The 22,751-nt window shown below is 34.7% G+C and overlaps 1 protein-coding gene across 2 annotated transcripts; it reads left to right on the top strand.

Annotated features, from left to right (window-relative positions):
- Positions 1-881: 881 nt before the first annotated feature.
- Positions 882-15,589, top strand: LOC139700109 (leptin receptor gene-related protein). 2 transcript variants are annotated; one of them, XM_071598632.1, is made up of 4 exons: positions 882-951; positions 11,563-11,758; positions 13,901-14,010; positions 15,085-15,589. In XM_071598632.1, coding segments are annotated over exons 1-4 (348 nt in total). In that variant the 5' UTR covers positions 882-910; the 3' UTR covers positions 15,086-15,589. The 2 variants fall into 2 exon arrangements, with proteins under 2 accessions (XP_071454733.1, XP_071454732.1); XM_071598631.1 differs by having other exon boundaries at positions 13,901-15,589.
- Positions 15,590-22,751: the final 7,162 nt, after the last annotated feature.

The following is a 22,751-nucleotide window of genomic DNA, read 5'->3' as shown; positions in this document are numbered from 1 at the left end:
CTAACACACTACACTTCGTCGCGGCGATCGCTCTCGTGACCGTTTCATGCCTGACTATTTACGTTTTTCAACAACTGAGTGTCCCGACGCTGATTACCACTGCTGGCAGAATTTGACGTCACATACGTCAATTGTTTTCAATATGGCCGATATTAAAGGTAGTAGAATCAATAACTAAGTAAAACATAGAATTCGTTGTTATTATTGGCTAATTCTGTCAACTTCGATTATATTAAAAATTATTAATGTCTTAAAATTAATAGCGGTGTGAATTAACTTCCCATATGGTGGTTAATGTTGGCAATTAATTTCTCAGCTGTCAAAAGGTTTTTTGGTTTTCTAATAACTAAATTATGGGATTCATATCATGCATGCGGAGTATTGGTCACCCTTTGTTATGTTCAAGAATGGGCCTCTCTGATTTAATAATTTCGATAAGGAAAGTGATATGACTCAGATGATGACTCATCTGAAATGTTTATTTCTTAACTAGACGTAATTTGTGTTAATACTCATCTTATGCCTCAATGTGCCATTAACCTGTTATTTATTTCTTTTTCACGCTTACAACCCGTCATATTCCCAGCGTAAGTAAAGTTTATTATAGTTTCTGCACACTCAGAACTCAAATGTAGTGCTCCTGTTTATGCTATGGTTTTAATGTAATATTTATGAGTATTTAACATAATTTCATTTGATACAACTTACCCGAGGACTTCACCCGGAATTCAATTTATATAAGCGTTTCAGAAATATATTATAGATTACATTATTACATAATTCTTCAACCTTAAGTTAGATCAACGTACTTTTTTTCTGAGAATGCCAAGATTACACGACTGTAATTTTAAATATACTTAACTCTTGCTATTTCAGATTAGTTACATTGGCGTTTGCTGGCTCCATTGGTATGACATTAGTGATTTTGGGATGTGCGTTGCCTCAATATAAGTAAGTCGTAGTGTAGTATTTCATGATACATAGAATATAGTTTTAAGAAACTGTATCCCTTTTCTTGGTAAAAACTAGTATCATACAGAGTACGGCATGGGGTAATTTGATCCGTGGTATTTGGCAAAGCATACATTTTTCGTACAGAATCTCATAATTTTTTGTCATCGGCAAATAGAAAATACTTGGGTAATCATGCCATTATCGTGCTGAGTTGCACAAACTTATGTAAGCATTTGCTGGGTCACGATGGAAAATTGCTCGTTTTAAAGATTATTTCAGTCTTTAGAACAGTCTTTACCCACTGGATAACTATGTCCCCAAATATGTTATGAAACAACCAACTATTATGTAATATAATATTCGTATGTGAACAGGTATTCGCCACATAGATGTAATATTATTTGTGATAGCAGTTTTCAATTGGTACTGTCATTTATAAAAGTTATTATTTATAAGATCCCAAAGTTATGTAGTTTTTAGGTACCATTGTTTCCTTGTTTCATTCTTTCAAATTTTTGTCCTCCCAATGCTCTGTCTACCATTCTTATTTATTTATAGAGAATCTTAACCCTTATGTAGGGGCCTCTCAATTAGAAGGATAAGTGGAAATCTGTAGTAATTCAATGCCCTAAATATAGTTGTTTGTATCTTCACCAGTAATATTTATTTAGCAGATTATTTATCATGTTAATTTTTATACATTGTAAATCAATTTATATTACATCGATTTCCATGTCACATAATTTCCTCTTTATTCAGCAATTTCTCATGTGCATTCGCATGTTGTGGATGTATATTCGTGTATTGTTCCTTGATATTACTAATTAAAGTATAAACTAATTATATCTGAAATGCTGTCTTTTACCAACTTTATTCAGATACAATTAAAAAAAATTCTTTTCTGTTATTATTTAATGGTAAATATTTATAATTCAGTAAATGTCATCATTTTCTTTAAATGGTTGGCTACCTTTCTGAAAGTTGAATCATTCATTTGAAAAAATATTATTGAAACAATACTGCTGATAAATCTATAGTAAATTAATTATAATGTTAACTTATACATGGATACATTAGTACATTTTTGTATCAACTGAGTACATCTTTTCTCTTGTTAATGTTTTCTGGTTATTTTTATCCATGGCTAATATATTCCGCGTGTTACTTTAGTCAAGGGTTTAAGCAATATTTAATTAAAAACAATAATTTAAGATAAATGCCATCATAGGAATATATTAGCTGTTACTTAATTGAACCAAATGATAATGTTTATGGTTTTAATTTTTAAACTTAGTCTGCATTGTTTGTTTTTATGTCCAAATTTCTAGGGCATATTGTGCACTTAGCACAGAATTTAATTTGAGTTTAATGCTCGGTGTTCTTCCAGTTATGGTGATGCTGACTCCTAATGGTATTTTTCACAAATTGGACTTTCAGGCTGAGCTTTAAATTTATTTATTTATATATTTTGCATTAGTCCGGAAACAACACTTTAGCCTTACATTGGACTTTGAACATTGATATAGCAATTTGGCAATTACATACACCCAAGCCCCTGGTGGAGGAAAAATCACCTAGGCAGGAATCAAACCTGCGACCTCTGATTTGGCAGACGACGACATTACCCCACCATCACTAGAGCCGGCTAATTGTCTGTTAAAAGTCCCAGACTTCTGTTTCTCAGAAATAATCTCATATGAAGCTTACTTTTGGGGTCCTTGCTCATGTAAATCACTTGAACATTGATACCTGTGACATTTAGAAGCCTAAACAACTGCTAAAAGTCATAACTTGAAGGTTATCACAGTACATGTGGTGCATATTTCATCAACAGTGTGTATGCTTGACATTTTGAAATTGTAGCCACTTATAATGGCATATCAGGCTTATGCATACCTCCGTATCTTTCATCAATTCTATATTATGATGCATAAAGGAAACTATGATGGTATTTTGGTATTTCTTCTGCTTATCTGATACTAACATCACATTTTAAAAGGTGAAATTGTTAGTTTCTGTAGTTCTGAGCCTAGCTGTAGAGATTTCAACTATACTCCTCAGATTGCTTAGGTGATCTCTTTTTTCTGTCAGTTGTTTTGAGAAGGGGATATCATTTTACTGATTATCATGCAGCCAATGGTGAATAAGCAATAACCTAAGCTAAGCTCCAACTGGTCACAGAACCAAAAAATGGAAATTCCTGGTTGGGCCATATAGTTGTGGCCATAAAAGTTGACCAGTAATGAAATGGGTGAGAAAGGGAAGTCCACACAATTTAAGCCGATGCTATGAAATGTACTTTAATGGAGTCATCCACTGGATATCAAGGGATCTGGGTTCAACTCCTAGTCAAAGCAAATGATTTTTACTCTTCGTCATTGTTGAATTTTAATGCACATCAGCAGATGATTCCATTAAAGTTAAATTTTGCTGCATCCCCCACAGTTCTTTGAATTTGTTAATTGGATAGGAGCTAGGGAAAATCATAAATTGAGACGGGAAGTTCGTTGGTACTTGCTATGGGTAAATTAAATACTTGTTTAAATAAATCTCATGAACATCAAAATTGTTGTACCCTTTTGGTATCCCAGTACTCATCCTTGAATCCAAAGTGAACATTCTTAGCTGGTGGACTGCTAAAAGCAACACGAGCACTTATACAACAAAGTCCTTATAAGAAATCTTTCCTTTAAGGGTCAAGTTATAATGACAATCTTTACCTTTAGAATTGCAAAATAATTCTCTATTACTGTTTTTGTGGTCATGTCTCCCCATCGATATATCAGCAGCTGCATGATGCTGGAACAATGCATAGGTAATTCGCATGTCATTCATGGCAGCACCATTATTGGTAGTTGAGCTACCAATGCAAGTTATTCAAGACATAGGACTAGAATGAGTGTTAATTTTGTAAAATGGAGTCAGCAGGTCATAGATGATGGAATAATATATTTTTTTCCTATTTGTCATCACAAAAAGGTTGAAAAGCATACAGTTTATGATAGAAAAAGTGTGTGAATAATCATGAATTTTTTCCCGGCACAGCGAAAGGAACTGACCCCCTTACCCTGATGTGTGAATTTCACACGCCATCGGGCTTAGTACTGGATGAACTCTGCCATCACTTACCAAATCAACCTTTGGGTTGATTGCCGTGTTATGGTTTTTTTAATGACATTTAGGGGAAAGGGCTATCAGATTACATGACTCATGTATGATGCCCGACTTGTTGGTTATACCAGTGTTTTTGGGAGAAAGTTGCGCAGGTTACACATGGAGTGAAGCAATTTACCCTCTGTGGAACAGTTGAACCAGGTAAAAAAAACTGAATGTGATCCTAGCACTTCAGGAAGTATTCCAGGATTTTGCCCAAAACACCATGGTAACAATAAAAAAAATGTACCCAGTGAAAAGAAGAGAGAAAATAATTTTGACACCCATTGCCTACTTGAGTTCCTCCTAAAAATCCCAGAAAGTAAAGAGTGAACATTGATTTTTTATAATTTATTGTGGAAAAATTAAATTTTACATTAGTGTTGACTTAATGTGTACATTGTACAGGTGGATTTTATCGATTTGACTCAATTATTGCATCAGTGGTAGCCATTGCAAGTTGAAACATATTCAATTTGCATATGGAAACAGTGAAGATTGCATACAATGGCAATACCTTGGATTGAAATGTCACTTTCACGCTAACAAATGTCAGCTGAGGCCTGAATAATGGGGATCAGGATGGTGCAGTGCTAACACTCAGGCTTCTCACTGTGAGGGCCTGGGTTCTAATCCCAGAGGCGGCAGATTTTTTCCATGGTATCTCGATCCCTACTTGAGGTGCTTTTTGGATAACACTTTGAGTGAGTACACCATCTATTGGATGGGACGTGAAAATGCAGACCCCTTGGTACCTTTCGACGAGAGTAGTCCAATACCGATGCCGGGTTTCTCTCCACCCTTCCTTTCCTATCCATCCTTAACGGCAAAAAAGACCTTAGCTGTTGGTAACCTCCCCTGAATAATGTATAAAAGGCTTATGGAGAGTCTGGTCTTCCATATAGCACTCCTAGGAAATGGTTTCGTATCTTTGAAGAGATGAGACAATTTCAAAAAAGTTAGACCAGAAACTCCGATGATTCCTCTTACAGAAGAAAACATTAACGCTGTTGCTGCAATTGTAAAAGAAGATAATAAGAAACATTTGGAGCAATATCAGAAATGGTGAAAATTTCATTGGATTGCAACCCACGTGTTGGTAAAAAAAATTTTGCTCCTAAGAAAATGTTAGTGCACAGTGGCTCACAAAACTGCTGTTCCTGAAAGAACAAGATTTTCATGTGTAGTTTTGTTCATAGTTGAAGTTGATGACAATGAAAGATCTTCTAAAAATCACTGCATAAAAAATGTGGCTACATTATTCTGATCCTGAAAGCAATGAGCTGAGTTCTTTGAAAATTTCCAGCAACACCAATAATAGATTTACAAAATATTCTAATTGAAATTTAGTGATGGCTTATGCTGGAAAAGTTGTGGTTATCTTTTAATATTAGTGGGATGGTGTATCAGTCTGTCATATCAGCACACGCAACTGTTAATGGAAAATATTATATTTATGTTGTGGAAATTCTCCAGGGCCATATGAATTATAAAAGTCCACATTTCACAGCAACTGGCTGGACTTTGCACCATCATTATACTGTTCATCGCAAATTTTTTTTCTGTAATTTATCAAGAAAATCAATGCAAAGTATGCTCTTCATCCTTCCTTTAATCTGGACTTAGTCCCATATGACTTCCTTTGCTACAGTGTGAAGAAGCACCTTTGTGAGCAGTGTTTTTCATCATCAGAAGCAGGCTTAGGTTAAATGAGCATGTTTTAACTTGTAAGGGCTGGCTGCTGATACTGGAGTCAATTCAATGAAACTCATACCACATACAGAATACACAAATAAAAGCTAGAAATATGATGCAAAATTAAATTTGGAAAAAATTGAAGAATAAAAATTTATGATCTCACTTCATTGAGCAGTCTTCATATAATTTTGTAAAGACGCCATAGCAATCATTAGTGGGTTTGAATGAAATTCCAAATTAAATACTGCAGAGGTAACGAACTCATTTCTTTGGTAAAAACAATTGTTTCCACACTAGGCAAGTTCTATTCAATCCAAGTTAAATCATCTGGAAATTCTTATGGTCCAAGACATGGTCATGTAATTTTTCTATTATGGACAAAATAATGCTATTTGCAGACTCACTTATAGCCAGTTTTCACTGCATTGTTGTAATCTGTTTAATAGTTGTTTTGTATTTGGCTAGAGTGGTAGGGGTTATTTTGCGCATTGCATCATTAAAAATGCAGATTTGAAACCCTGGTAATATTTTATCATTTTAATGCATATTATCAAATTTAATTTGGTTTTTAATGTTGAAAATATTTGCCCCATTTAGTACATTTAACGCAAAATCATTTGTCCATAAATAAGACTCTATTCTCTCTCTACGTAAATGTTTATTAATTCTAGATGTCTAATATAATTTCATCTTTATTGTATGAAAATTTTATATGGAGGATAAGGCTTCAAATACTATCTTCAATGTCAATGTAAAATAATATTAAAACATCATTGGCTAGTACTAAGAAAAAAGGCTGCATTCAGAAATATTTAGAAAATGGAGTATCTGCATTAAACAGTTCTTGGATGTCTTTAAGTGATTGGTTGGTTCTACATTAATGTTAAAATAGTTACAGATATGCATGTTGTAATAATAATAACACTTTATTATTTATGTATCTCGGAAGTGTTTTTGACCAAATCGGTTCAAGAAGTAGGGATGTAAGGAGAAGAATTGCGCTAGGCAAAGAGGCCTTCACAAGGAGGACGGAGTTGATGACAGGGACGTTGAGTAAGGATGTTAAGAAAAGACTCGTAAAAACTTTGATATGGAGCATAGCTATGCACGGCGTGGAAACGTGGCCATTGAAGCAGGAGGATAGATGTGGATTGGAGGCTTTTGAAATATGGGTGTGGGGAAGGTGAAATGGACAGAGAAGAAAACAAATGAGGAAGTACTTGGTATGGTGAGCCAAGAGAGGGTTTTGTTGGGAGAAATCATGTGGAGGCAGGAAAAGTGGATGAAGGGCATATTGATTGGCAGTGGGATGTTGAAGATTGTAATAGAGGGAAGAATGTTAGGCAAATGAGGAAAGGGCAGGGACAGGATAGGGATGTTGGACGGGATGAAGTACTCAGAGATGAAGAGGGACCTGACGTAAAGTAGGTTGCTGGATTGAGTTTTGTTAGTAGTCGCAAAATATTTATTTGGTAGCTGTGTCCATCCAAACACTTACCTTAACCGGTAGATTACCTTATAAAAATTGGGGTGAGATTGTGACTAGGTAGTCCCTTCTCCACTTAAACTTTTTTTTTGTTTTCTGATAAGTAACTACATCACTCTCTTGGTTTTCTGCAATAATTTAATCTTGGTATAAAATCAAAATACTTTGAAATATCAAGAGAATGTTGTGCTAATTTATGGTGAAAAATTTCTAGTAAGTGCTCTTGATACTGTTAATTTTGTAAATATCTCTATCATGCTTTGAAACCATAGTTTTTTAATGCATTCATTTTAATACAACTGTAAAATTAATTATGCAGTATCATTGATATGCTAGAATTTCTGTATAATCATCAATGTTTACTGTTTTCAGTTGTAGGAATGGTTTGACTCTGCTCTCTTTAATCAATCAACTCCACGGGTGACTTCATGTATTCATCTTTCTTCACTTTTATACCTTCCATTAGCCATTTCATGTATTGGGTTAACGGTGTTTCTCCGTGATTTTTTCATTGCATTTTTACCAGCCACAATAATTGTCATGAATCATGCCTCGAAACATGTCTGATGGGTTCATCCCACCAACTTTTCACTGATTTTACAGACTTTACATACACTCTTTAGAACTTCTTTGCCATTTGATATTCATGATTCTCCTGCAGCACCTTTTTCCAATTTTCTTTTCTCTCATGCTATCACTGCATCTATGGAGAAAGGTACTGAAAAATTATCTTGATGAAGTTTTTCTTACTTTTAGGTTTTTTGTGCCTCAGGAGACTTCATGCAGAAAGTCCTGTCATTTTTTTCATGTTAGCGTATTAATTTTCCAATAATGATGGTTCTGCTTCCTTAACCTGAGAGCTTCATTTTCTATGTACACAGTTCTAAGGAAGGATTAATTCGGCTATTTTTGCGGTTTCTATTGAAAACTCCAAAATAATGATCCCTTAAACCCATTCATGCTTCATTTTACTTTTCTTTTTGTTATATAATGAATTTTAATAATATGGTCAGCCTACTGAAATAGTTACCTTATTGTATGCTGTATTTCACCTTTTATGGCATGTGTACAAATGAGAAATCCAATACCTTACTAGGAGACCGAAGAGATTTCGTCTCTTGTTGTAACCCCCAGAATTAATAGGATCGAAATAAATGATTTTGCCGATAGTTTCAGGCTTAGCTTTGTGGGAACTTTCCATATTGGAGAGAGATGATTATTAACGATTGTGATTTCCAATAGTATCTTAAGTCACATGACTCTGGTTTCAGCTCTTAATGTCATCTTCAGGTGAAAATTACATGCATATTCGCAAATATAGGAGGCTAATTTGAAAAGTTCTCAGTATGCAATAGAAATAATTGACTTACCCCAGTGAAACTTTTTTATTTTTCAATGTATTGTCTCTGTTCCTTAATGTGCTTGGTCAAATAATGTTCCAATGTCTTGATCCCATCTTGAAAATTAGATTACTTCATGCTTGCGAAATGTCTTTCTACTTTGGCTGTCAGTTCCTTGTTGCAACAATGCGTATTGTAGTTCACTTATTTTTGCGATGGCAACGACCCTTATGAGTGGACATGTATTGTCTTGATGAAAGATGAATTTCTTTCTTGCCAAACCTGGCTTTTTTTCAGGTATCTTTTGCTGTAGTTGATCCAGGAGGTTAGTGTAATATTTTCCAGTAATTTTTTGACCTTTAGGAAGATCATCTATCAGCAGAATTCCTTTCACATCCCAGAGAACTAAACCCATTACCTTTCCAGCTGACCATATTAATTTTGCTTTCTTTGCTGGTGGTGAATCAAATGTTTCCACTGCTTTGACTGCTATTTTGTCTCTGTGGTATATTAGTGGACCCAAATTTCGTCTGTGGTCACAAACTGGCACAGAAAAAAATCTTGTTGGTTGCTCATAAAACGGTTCAAGCTTTGTTTGGATATTTCTATTAAGATGCATTTGTGATACTGCGTCAAGAGTTGTGGCACCAACCTAGCAGATAATATTCTCTTATTCAATTCCATTGTTAAAATATGATATGCTCATTCAGATAACAGCTTCACTAATTTTTTGCACTTTCAGTCAGCGATCCTCCATGGCCATTTTAGGCACTTTTTCAATAATTTCTGGGGTGTGTGGCACACATTGGCCAACCATGACACGGATCATCATCTAAGCTGTCCCGACCAAACTTTAACTCATTTGTCCACTTGGCAACAGTTGAATATGATGGAGTAGGGTCCCCCAGAGTGTTCTGAAAGTCAACACAAATTTCCTTTGTTTCATACCTCTCTTAGCAAAGTATTTAAACACTGCTCAAATCTCAATTATTTTGATCATCACAAATCACTACACGGGAAGAACAACAGAGAGGCATCTTCACCACATTAGATCATTGAGGTGTTACGTGTTTACTCATAAAGGATTACCTATTACTAAAAACTTGTTGCGCTAGCGCTGACATCTGGTGGTGATTGCTAGAACCCTTCAAACTACCCTGATATACTCTTCTTATTAGAGGAGTATTTGAGGTGTAGGGGTTTTTTTGTTGGGTGGAAAGTAAGTAAGAGCCAATAGAGTGGTTCACTCCATTCAGAAAGAATATTGATGCTGTGTCAGTGAAAATCCCCAAAGGAAAATACAGAATCGCATTCTATGCACCAACCACCTTGGGAAAGGTGTCATTTATGCCAAGGAAAAAATGCCCTAATATCGAAAAAGTGGAGTTTTTTTACTCAAATGTAATAACTGCCCAGCGCAGAGCATAGGCTAGCCTGGAAGAAGCATTGAGATCAGGATAAATTAGCATAAGCTATGCTATGAAAAGGGAAAAAAACAATGTTTGCTGAAAATTTACTGGGAAATAACCACAATAGCAACTTTCCACCCTCCTCCACTTTGAAGAAGAAGGAAGGCGACTGACACCCTTAAAGTTCTCGAAATAGTGCTATATGCAATGAACAATACAACCCTAGTTGATGAACAAATGTTTCCCTCTCACTTCCTGTTGTTTTCCATCTCCCTCAAGTGTGTTGTGAGGTCACACTATGGCCTGCCACCTTCTGATTCCTCTGTGGATAACTCAAGGTTCAAAGCATAACCTCCCTTTTTCCATACTCACCCCAGCCCTTGGAACCACAAAGACCAGCCACTTGCTGAGGCAGCATGGATTGAACGAAGAAAGAGAATGTAAACAGTGTTTCTTTTTCACTGAATAAGTGAGCAAATGTATGAATTTTTGTCAAGATTTCAGTGAATGGGGGACGTCATCAGTTATCCTTTGTCCCAAGCTACAATTTGATCATACTCTTTGCTCACTCGACCATCGACATTGTTTCAAGACCAGTGGTGGTTTTGTGAGGTGGTGCGATGTTTCAGTGATCATGAATTGTCGCAATGTAGACCACCATATGCAGTGATTCCCTTTTCCCTCCCCGACTCAAACCCTGTGAACCATCCTTTTGGCTCTTTCACCGAGCCAATCATTCTCCACTTCCCACCCATGAAAAAGTCCCGTACCCCTCAAACTCTCCCTCCTTAATTCTTATCAACAAGATTATATATTTGCCAACATGCATGTAATTTTCACTTGAAGATGACTCGAAGTGTTGAAACCCTGGTCGTATGAATAAAAATACTTCAATGCAAATCACAATTGTTAATTATCATTACTCTCCAAATGATTTTAGGGTAAGTGAAAATGGATATTGATCCCACCTTACCATTTTTATTTAACTTTTCCAATTAAGACAGTAATACTCTTCTTTTGCATTGAGTATTGTGAAAAATATGTAGGGATGTATCTTTGTTACTAAAAAGCTAAGGAGGTCTTTGTTACTAAAAAACTAAGGAGGTCTGAAGCAAGCCTAATCTGACAGTAACTATGAATGCAGTGCATATAAATGCTTTGAACAGGATATCAGTATGTAGCTATTTTATAGCTGTATATCTTCATGTGCACTCTATGACTCCTTTGAAAAAACAATTAATTCCAATTTCAATCATGAGAAGATGTGACCGTCCCAATTCCTACTAAAGAGCATGCATTTTACCTATTTTTCCTGCATTTTATGAAAAGAAAAATCCCTATTAGATTAAAGGATGGTTCATGTTGCTAAGTTTTCATTGAATGTCTTCTCTTTTCCTTAAATGAAGATAGTTTCATTAATGTCAAGAGACTCCTGATGTTCATGGTAATGTCTTCAGTTCTTAGAATGTATGGAAATAAAATTTCATTCATAACAAATTGCTGTAATTTTTCTATTTTGCAGTGTGTGGTGGCCCCTGTTTGTAGTTTTGTTTTATATACTGTCCCCATTGCCTACCCTTGTGACTCGCCGCTATGTTGAGAACACTGGATCCAGTAGTGCCTGCCTTGAGTTTGCAATCTTCATCACAATGGGATTTGTTGTGTCTGCATTTGCTCTCCCCATCATATTAGCCCGTGCACCGAGTGAAGCTCCAGTGGTAAGAGAAAATAAATTTAATTAAGAACTGGTTAATGTAATCTTCATCCAGCTGCAGTACTTTTTATATTAGTAGTATAGAACAAATTGAAAACAACCTTTTTGGCCATCTACATCAGATTATTTACATGAAAATAGCAATGAAGACAGTTACTTGGTATTGGGTCCAGTAATTCATCCCTAATGATGTTGAAGTTACCTACGGACTAGGTATATTATTTGACATGTTAATTTTAAAATGAATTTATGTTGACTAGTGGAAAATTGAGTGAAATTACAGAATTACAGGGGTGTCTTCCATCTTTTGTTGCATTTGGAAAGTTTTATGCATATGTATTCATCATAAGGTTTTTGTGATTCAGTCAATGAAGTCACCAAAAGGTGATCGTATATGGTTGAAAGCTGACGTTGTTGTATAAGACCACAGTTTTGAACCAGAAGATTGTGTGACTGAGGTTGTAGCTTCAGCATATTTGTTTTCTTTCGAGGTTTTCTAAAACCATTTTTGCCTTGAATGTGAGCCTCTTCCCTTAAAGTTATGTGTATGGACAAATTTTAATGTGTTGCAAGAATCTTTCATTATGCCTGTAAGATTAAAAGCCTGATGTATTTGCATAACTAATTGGTGTTTTAAGTCTTTAAGTACTTTGGAATTTCTCAAATTTTCAATGAGATTCTATCTTCATAAGTTATATGAAAAATAAAATTTCTTTGCTGCTTACCTTTAAGAAGTATGGTAAGATCTTACCCAATCCAAATTGAACAACATTTTGACATAAATTAAGAATGTAGCAGATTACGTATCTTGAGTGAGCTTTAAGTAATCTGTGGGAAGCATCATGATTCATCATCAAGTAAAAATTTTTAAATTGGTGATAACTCATTTGTATTGATGAGAACAGAAATTTACAAAATGTAGCCAGGGAATAGGTACTAGTGTGATAAAAGTTTGGAATGGGCACAAAGAAATTTAAATTAGCATAGTTATTATGTCTTTCCAGTCCTTATAATTTTTAAAAATTTGAATTGAATCCTCCTATAAATTCTGATTCTTCAGATTCATTTGGATTGAGTCAAGTCCCATAATGAGGGCAGATCAATCAAAATGATTCCATTGATTGCATTACTTACTTGACTGCTCAAAGTGACTAGAATGATAAGGATTTTTAAAAAGAGAAACGACACACATCTCTAATTTGCAGCATCTACAGTATGGAAATTAACTTCAGATTTAAAAGTGTTGGTAAATCCATTTACTACCTCAGAAATTGCTAAAGCTTACTTCTAAGGGTTGTATGATGTAATGATAATTAGTGGAGTGTAATTAATCTGTATTGAGTGTGGTATTTGTAAGTATTTATGTTTAAAAATAATGAATCAATTTGAAACCATTAGGAACTTAACAAAAAGCACCTATGTACCCTTCTTTGTCAATTAAAACCACTTGGCTCAATTTTGCTCATCTCTGTATCAGTATCAAAGTCATTAGAATGCATTTAACTTTCATCAAATAGAAGTTTTACTTCCATAAAAAGTGACTTATAAATTATAAGAAAAGTAATTGTTTATCCCTATAAAATTATTACTTTTCCCTAATTAAAAATAAATATCTTGTTAGCTATTTTGTTCCTTGAGATATTTGAAAAGAAGAGAATGGAAGGTACTGAAAGATTAGTTGCTTATTTCAATCAAAAGATGATGACAGAGATTTTATCAACAAAAGTAGAGCATGCCCTACTCCTTATCCATACCTTGCCATAGACTTAAAATAAGTAAGAATTCTTGGGAATGAGGAAATATTTGCTGAAATTTTAACTACATTATGGTATGACCACTATTTTTAGCCAGAAGTTCAGTGATAGGTGAGGGTAGAGCTCTCCTAGTATCAAGTCCAATGCAAGGTGGTTTACCTGAAGCTGGAAGAAGAGGCTAAAGTCTCAATCTTGTGTCAATAAAGACATTAAATAAATAGCTTAAATGAAGTACTGAAATATGTTGAGCATATTATTCCTCTGTGAAATACAGGTACTTTTTTATCATTAAGCTTATGACCATAAATGCTGCTGAGGTATGTGTATTATCTGTCTCTCCACTCTGTGTATGTTCTAAGTATAAGTTCTAATGATAATATTTTGTTTTACAGATTCAGTGGGGTGCTTGTTATCTTACACTTGCTGGAAACATAGTTGTGTACATTACCCTCTTGGGATTCTTCATGGCATTTGATGGAGACGATGTGGACTACAGCATGTGGTGATTACGAGAATAGAATTATATTTGGAGTTTTGGTTTAAAGATTCTATAACTCTGCTCTGTCTGTGCTACTTGGGAGAAAAAAGGGCAATCATCCTTCACTACTTAAGTTAATGAAAGATGCAGAGCAATTCTGCAAAATTGGTCACTTGTTGGCATGTTAGAGATGTCAAAAGATACAAGCTTCACAAGCTGTCAGTCAGAATGCCCTGATCTTCGCTTCAGAGAAGTGGCTTATAAATTGGGCCTGCAGCACTTGTGGAAAAATGTTTCATGGGCCCAACCTTGTCAAATACAAAATGCAGTGAATTCACGTGCACTAAATGGGATATAAGTTATCCAAATACAGCTGAATCAAGTTGTGTCCAAGTTTTTGACTGGTTCTCTTCAGATCTTGAAAATGTTGTGAAATGACTGCATTATTTAAGAAAATATTATTTCAAGCTGCTAAATAAACTGTTTAAATAATCCCATCGTAAGGAAAAAGTTCATATTCATAAGTGGCTGCTCATTGTTTTGAAAAATATTTTCATCAAACATGCTTCTGAAAGCAATTGTGAAAAACTGAAATAAGCACTGATTGTGAGTGATCTGCACTGCTAATACAATAACAGTGCATGCCTACTAGTATTCATTCCATGTCTTCTGCATCTAATATGAAGTGTTAGTATTAGTTGCTCTTTGAACCTACTTGGTCTTTTCTTTCTGCACTTACCCCTTAAGTATTGAAAAGCATGAATTCATCATATTTCATGTGTCCCAGCTAATTTGTCTACCCATGACGCTTAACATCTTCCTACACTTTGTCCAATTACTATCTTGTTTTTCCAGCTTTCTGTTTTGCATTATGGCCATCACTTGACTGCTTGAGGATTATGGGGAAATGAATTGTTGATCTTCTCAATTATAATGAAAACAATCTCATTCATATTAGTGCTTTTTTCATAATTATTTCATTTGCACTGTTTTTTCTTATCCTACAGTATCATTTCTTTCTTTTCATTTGAAGTTTAACTTGTTGAATGTTTTTTATAAACCTTTCACAAAATACTATTTTGTTTTCCTTGTTTACAGAATTGGTTGTCCTACGTCTCATACAGACCATCATTGATCCTTGTGGAGAGAAAGTAGGGTATTATTTCTATTCCCTTTAGTACCCTTTGGTGGTGTGTGCATTTTGTAGTTCCTTTCCAAAGTTTCCTAATTAGAATGTGAAACAGCTAAACATCCTTAAATCATTCCATCATTAAATCATATTCATTACAAGACCATACTGTGTGTTTGCTTTTATTTTGAGTGTCAGTATCATGAGTGTTCATGCTATATACTTAAGGAATCTTTTGAGGAGTGAATTTGTAACTCATTACATAATTTACATGAGTCTACTTTATCATATTGTATTATATTCTGGCAGTGATGACTTTAATCTAATTATTTTAATGCTGTGTTCAACACAAAGGAAAATTGTGTTATTTGTAAATAAAGGTGATTTGTACCTTAATAACCAGTGTTTTACATCAGATCTTTGTAAATATGAAAAAAATATAATCGCCTTGTCTAATAAAATTCTCAAATAATATTTGTGAGTTTACTTCAATTCATGTAAAATAATATCACTATTAAATTAGTAGTGGTTAAAGAACACCTTGCATATAACAGTTGACTTTTCTATCCAGGTTTTTTCTCCGATTAATGGTTATCCATAAAGGAAGTTTTGCGATTGAAGGGTAGCGATAGCTTTTTGAAAATTGTTCAAATTAAGATCTGCTGTGATTGGCATTTTCTCTGATTTTCTAAATTGGAAACTTTCATTTGGAAAAATATGATTATTCTTACCTTAAATATGCAGTATATTCCATCATTTTTTATTGCAGAGATCAATATTCTGTATTTGATCAAATTATTAATAATACTAGTGTTGATTTCATGAATCTTTTTTAAATAACTGAGGATCTTTACTGTTAATCAACTGATGGAAAGTTGTTACAGATTGATGGATGGGGAGATGCCTGTTTTGAAATGTTGTTATATTTAGTGTATATAGTCAATTGCTGTTAATCAACTGATCAACATCACATTGCAAATCTTGCACACAGGAGCTTATCAAGTTATAGGTATTTTATTGCCATTGGAATAGTTGTCTGTTCAATAATCCTACAATCAAATCACACATGTTAGAACAGATGGTTAATGGTGATCATGGCTACTGAGAATATTATATTGTATGTTTGATGCATTGCCACAGTTAGTGGCAGAAAGAATTTGAACTAAATGGACTTGTAGCTTTGGATTTCAATTCCCAATTTGTTCTTCATGGACAACTTATGGAGCCCAATATACAGAATCTAGATACTCTAAATTTACCTGATATTTTTGTAAAAATGAAAAGCTTGGGTGAAACTTCGGTCTGGACATCTACCTGGGATGAACAACTCCATAAGCTGTGTAAAAACTTTCCAATATCAATCAACTGTTCACTTGGTGATGGGTGATTGCCTCAGTGTTTGCTGAATGGTATTTTCCCTAACTCCAATTACGAAAGGAAGGCCTAGGTTCAAATAAGGATTAATGGGAACCCTAAGATACACCTTAACTGAGTGATTTTTCAAGTTTAAGCATGAACTTGCTTGAATTGAAGTGGCCAAGTACCCTTCTGTACGAATTTCACATACTGTTGGGCTTAGCACTAAGTGTGTTCTACCCTCACATATCAAACCAACCTTTGGGTGGATAACTGCTGGTTTTTTGGATCACCATTAATTCAACAGCCCTAGTACCAATTCATAGTGTTACTACAGTACTACATTTTGCATGGAAAGAGTACATTCATCTCATTGATACAGATATGTAAAAGACATAGGAACACATGTAAAAGACAAGCGCAAGAACGGTGGGGAAGTTGGAATGCAGCAGATCATAAGCGTAAAATAGTTTCTTGACGTACACACATACAAACGCACACCCAGGCATGCATGTACATGTACGAGGGGATATCCCAGAGGTACCCAACCCAACAAAGAAAACAAAAATTTTTGGAAAAAATGTATTAATTTTTCAACATCTCCTTTCAGCTCTATACACTTTTCCCAGTAATGCTCAATAAGTTTGATAAGCTTTTTATAATAAGAACTGCCTTGCTCCTCAAAGTAGCCATTAACTGCCAACATCACTTCTTCACGGTTGGAAAATCTTTGACCACCGAGCCATTTTTTAAGTTTGCGGACAGAACATAATCTGAGGGGGCTAAATCTGGCGAATAGGGTGCCTGAGATAGCAATTCAAACTTAGATTCATGAATTTTGACCATCACAATAATGGATTGATGAGCTGGTGCATTATCTTGATGAAACAACACTTTCTACTTAGCCAAATGCCACCGCTTTTGCTTGATTTCTTTGCTCAAAGTTCGCAATAAGTTTGCATGATTCTTTTTCAAGATAGTCAATGAAAATTATCCCACACGAATCATGAAAAATTGACACCATGACCTCGCCTGCAGATGAAACGGTCTTTGCCTTCTTTTGAGCCGGTTCTTCCTTTAGAATTCATTACTTTGATAGTTCTTTTGCCTCGGGTGTGAAGTAAAGGACCAATATTTCATCCATAGTTATGAAACGGCACAAAAATTCTGCTTAGTTGCTGCGAAACTTTGCTGTACGCTCAATTGAAATCTCTTCACAACACTGGTTTTGCTCGAGTGTGAACTCAAACACAGCACCCATCTTGCACTCAGCTTTCTCATGTCCAAATTTTCAGTTCATATCCAATGCACTGCACTTTTTGAAATGCCTACTATGTCTGCTAGCTTGTGCACTTTCAGTGGAATCCAGCATCACTTTGTGGATTTTCTTCACTGCTTCTGGGTTTGTCACCTCATTTGGTCGACCAATGCGAGGCTCGTCTTGACAGCTGGTACGATACATATAAACTCTGCTAACCAATATTTTACTGTTGTGAACTAAGGAGCAGACTCACACAGAGTAGAATCCAGTTCAGCTTTTATATTGGTTGAGCTGAGGCCTTTCTAATAAAAGTATTGTATCACATAATGATGACCGATTTTCACAAATTCACTGAAAAATTTCACTATTGATGGCTGCCAAACATTTAATGAACAATGTAGCATCTTCAAACTTGAAGCATATGCTTTATAGATTGGGTACTAACTAATACAGTGATATTTTTCAAACAACTACCGCCATCTCTAGGTCACGCCGGGTACTTCTGGGACCACCCTCGTACACAATGAGGTGGTGTATTAATAAAGTCCTGCAGTATTTGAGATGATCTGCTTCTTCCCCTTCTCTAACCCAAATGACCCTTCCTCATCCTTAAGCATCCTACCCTTACTCACCCCCAACAATAGGCAAACCCCTCCTCTCTGCCCTTAGCGTTCATATTCAACATGCATGTAAATGAAATTTGTACCTGATAATGCTGCAATTTGGTGAAACGTATTGTATTTTGGAATAAAGTTGGTTGAAATGTACCAATTCTTTTAATATGGATATCAAATACTTCCACGAAGTGAAGGCTGATGTATATTTTAGATGAGCAACATATTTGAATTAGAAGACACTCTAAGACAGTGATAACCCATATTTATATGTGATGGATACAATTTTTGTCAGTTATGTCAGAGGAAGTAAATGTTACTTATGATTTCAATAATGCCATTGGGCCAGACAATACACGTCTGCCTTATACCAAGATAACTTTTACTTTTTGGAAAATATTCAAGGAAAAGGAATTCAATTTTCATAACTTTTCAATTTTGTAACAATAGTTAATTTCCTTAAGCTGTGGGAAACATACTGTTATACGTACACAGTCAACTGTGGGAGGAATATTCTCCCGCATTCGATTTACTCTAGCTCCCAGTCGTTTCTTATCTGTTGAGCCGAAATTCTTTTGTTTTCAAGAAAGTGTCAACTTACTTTTCCCCAACAACTAATTCCTCCCTCACTAATCAGGGTTTGCATTCCACTCTAGTGAGATATGTCCACTCTCTTAACTGTCCACCACTTTTAGTCTATAAAACTTAACATACAAAGCTAAAATTCAATGGATTTACATACCATTACCATTCTCAAGAAAAATATATGCCTATATCATGTGTGTAGTGCATTATTTTTAAAATTTTGAATGAATTCCTACAATTTAAAGCAATACTAATGAGTCACCATGATGCACCCAGGTGGCAGCCCCTAGGGGTGCAAGGAAAGAAAAAGTATATTAAAGGTGCAGAGATAAAAGGAAATAGAGGGATGTGGTTAAACACCAGATGCATACAAAAAGAAGATTCATTTTAAATGTTCAAACAACCAATCAGTCATAGTAATGAATGTGAAGGTTGGTTCGATATTTAATATGTTCCTCATGTTAATCTTTATATGGTGTGAGAAATATACACATCAAATTAGGGGTTTCGGTCTTTTCCCTGAACTACCTATGATTTACCCGGAAAGATCCAATACCTAAAAAAAGTGCACCACTTGAGTGAACCGGAGGGTGCTCAGAGGCACCAATCAGAACCAAACGCAGTCCCTATGGTCAGCAGCCCAATGCTCCACCATTTGACTACCACACCTACATTTTTTTAAATTTTAAATATCTTGGGAGTATATACATTCTTTGGTAGTACATAAATACTAATTAGGTGTATATTTTCATTAGATTGTATTTCTTGGTTACTATCTTATGGTCTTAGCAAGAATACCTAATACCTTCAGATGGGTATAACAATTATATTTCTATTGAAAATAACAGTACTTTTGCTGAGGCACAAAATGATCAACCTAGTTTAATGACTGAGTATAATGTACCTGGTAGCTAAATAAAATAAATAACTTTTTATGAGGCAAATTTCAGTCTGTCATTAAGTGATATGGAATTCAAAACTTAGGAGGGAGCTCATGTATTAATTAATGAATCCATTGGTGTCGTTTCCCCAGTTCAACGTGTGTAAGTGTTAAAAAAAACCTCTTTTTTTGCAATAATTTTAGGTGGTGTGTGAAATAGAAAATAAACTGAAACATTAAGCTGAGTTTCTAAGTTGGTCAGAGGAAGTTCCTTCACAAAATGAAAGTGTTGTAATATTTGTTGTTTCCCTCAAGCCAACAGTGCCTTCATCATATCCTTTGTCTTGAATATCTAATAGATCCAAAAAGGTAGGTTTATTCTATTTTCATTGTAAATGTTATAGATTTTGAACAAAAAATATTATTCATAACAAATAGGTGATTTTTTTCTTTGTTTCCCTGCTAATATTTGACAATCAGTTGATAAATTCCCAAAAGTGTTCCTACTTCAGTCATGACACCAATCCTTAATCATGAGCATCTTAAGCATAAAAGGCATCACTCAGTGGAACTCCCTCATGTTGCTAAGGAAGGAAACAAAAATGTGCTGTTCCACAGATTATTTTTAATTTGCGGCTTGTTTCAATGTACCATATTATCTCTGGCCTAAAGATGATATTCTGTTTTGAAAATATGAGCAAATAAAACAATTTTTTGAAGCAGCAAATTATGTGTTCTTCCTTAGCATCCTATGCAGTTGATTGGTGGATCCTATAGGCATAAAAATTTGCATTTGCCTCCATGAAAGTACCCTGCTCCCTGGATAATGTGGAAACCATGGGGTTCTAGAGTTGGGGTAATGACCCACTCTATAATATAGCCTTAGTTTAACTGATGTCTATATTTTCCTGTAAATCATTGTTTCTGCAGAAGTCTTAAAATCCTTTTAATGCATCAATATTGCTCACAAAAATACTAAAATAATTTTGTGAGCAACTTTATGTTATTGAGAAACTGTCACATAAAAAAATACCTGAAATGTTGGCTCTCTTGTGGGCATTATATGCATGTGCATTTGGTCAAAAGCCAATAGCCACAAGCATATTAGTAATGTTTACCACATTTCGGAAAACTTCTCCACTGGCATCTTCATGGGACCTGCAAGTGAGGGCCCAAAATTGTATTTCTGAATGCACCACATATGCCCACGAATCTAAGTTTGAATTGCTATCTCATGCACCCTATTCGCCAGATTTAGCCCCCTCAGATTATTTTCTCCAATCAATCCTTGTATTATTCCCTCTGAAATATTCATTCATTTGTGTTTTCAACGTACCAATTTTTATGTTTTCAATTGCATTCAGCTCTTCCTGATAGAATAAAAATTATTAACATGCCCATTTTTCATTAAATCAAATATAATACATCATGAATGATAGTAGCCCATACAGTAGGCAGAATTTTCTCCTGAAGTGTTAGTGCTAGTAAGGATTTTCTAGATTCAATCTGTCACTAAGAGTGGGAAAGAGTCCTAAAGTTGAAAATTTGAACAATATTTTTCTTAGAATTTCATTCAGTGACAGTGGTCAGAAGTAGAACCTGTGGTACTTAAAGCTGACTCTGTCTTATGAATGACACTTTGTAATAGGGGAATTTGTTATATTTTCTGAAAACAAGTTGTGAACAAGATAAAAATTGTAATACTTAGAATGTCTCTTTGCAGTCTCCAACTTCTTTCATTTCAACCCATCTGCCCCTGTTGGTATTGGTTATTTCATGTTATCCTATCCCTTATAGGAAATGATAATGCATCATTTGTGAACTACTGGTCTCTCATCTGAATTTTGATGCCATGGAAGTATGAATGAAGTGCTGATGTTCAGTAGTGATCAAAGATGAAAATGCAGGAGATGTGGAAAAATATTTCTATAATTTTTTCAACATCATATCTTAGTTTTAAATTGTGTACTTTTATGTTCTCACTCTTGAATTTTCCATTAAAATTGCTGTTCTCTGCTATTCAGGGATATTGTTTATATCTATGTAGTAATTATGACATAATGAGGGGAAATGAGAGAGTGAATGGGGAAACAGACTAGAAGGTATGTGCAGGCTCTGTCAAGGATTTACAGCTCAGGAATTTGTGCAGTTTTTAAATTGTAATCTGTCAATTTGTGTCATTAATTCCATTATTTGGTGGGTAGTATATTTTAACTGTCCCAAAGAAGTAAATGTAAAATTTATCAAAGAATGTATTGAACATTTATTTTCTTGCTGAAATTGAATCCCATTATTTTTATGTTTCATGCAATTAAATGTCATGTGAAAAACAAATTTGCACTTTTCCAGAGATTTATTTAACTTAACCCATAATCTTCACTATCTTTCTTTGCCTCCCAACTCTAAACTAATTTCCTTTGACTGTAATTATTTTACATTCTTGGAGCATTGCACTAATTTTCAGAGTCAATCCAATGTCCATCATAAGTGTCCAATTAATCGTTTTGAATGATATACTGAGTATAGGATCGCACATTTTTTTATATTCAAAAGTTAAGGAACATTTGGGGACAGTTTTATATGAAAAACTAGAAATGAGATAAAGATATACCATTTTTCTGTTAATATTGCTTGTATTCTAAATTTTTTAATTTGTAATTTTACTTGTTAGATAGGGAAACCTCATCAATCCAGAATGGAATTGTTTAAAGAAAGAAATTGTGGCTATAAAAAATTTATAATTACATTTCATACAATTCCTGGGTACTTACTGAAAACACAATAAGTCAAGAATACCTATTATTAACATTATAAGCGCCTATTATTGACAAATGGGGAGAAGAGCAGCATTGGTTGAAAAAAATATTTTTAATGGAGAGAGAAATTATCTAACTTTGGATGGGATAAAGGAATCCAAAGAATCTATTGACCTTTAAAACA

The sequence above is a fragment of the Hetaerina americana genome, unplaced genomic scaffold (genome assembly GCF_022747635.1).
Source record: "Hetaerina americana unplaced genomic scaffold, ioHetAmer1.1.p SCAF_10, whole genome shotgun sequence".
Classification (NCBI taxonomy): Eukaryota; Metazoa; Arthropoda; class Insecta; order Odonata; family Calopterygidae; genus Hetaerina; species Hetaerina americana.
The sequence above is the reverse complement of the archived record's forward strand: the minus strand, read 5'-3'. Positions and strand labels throughout refer to the sequence as shown.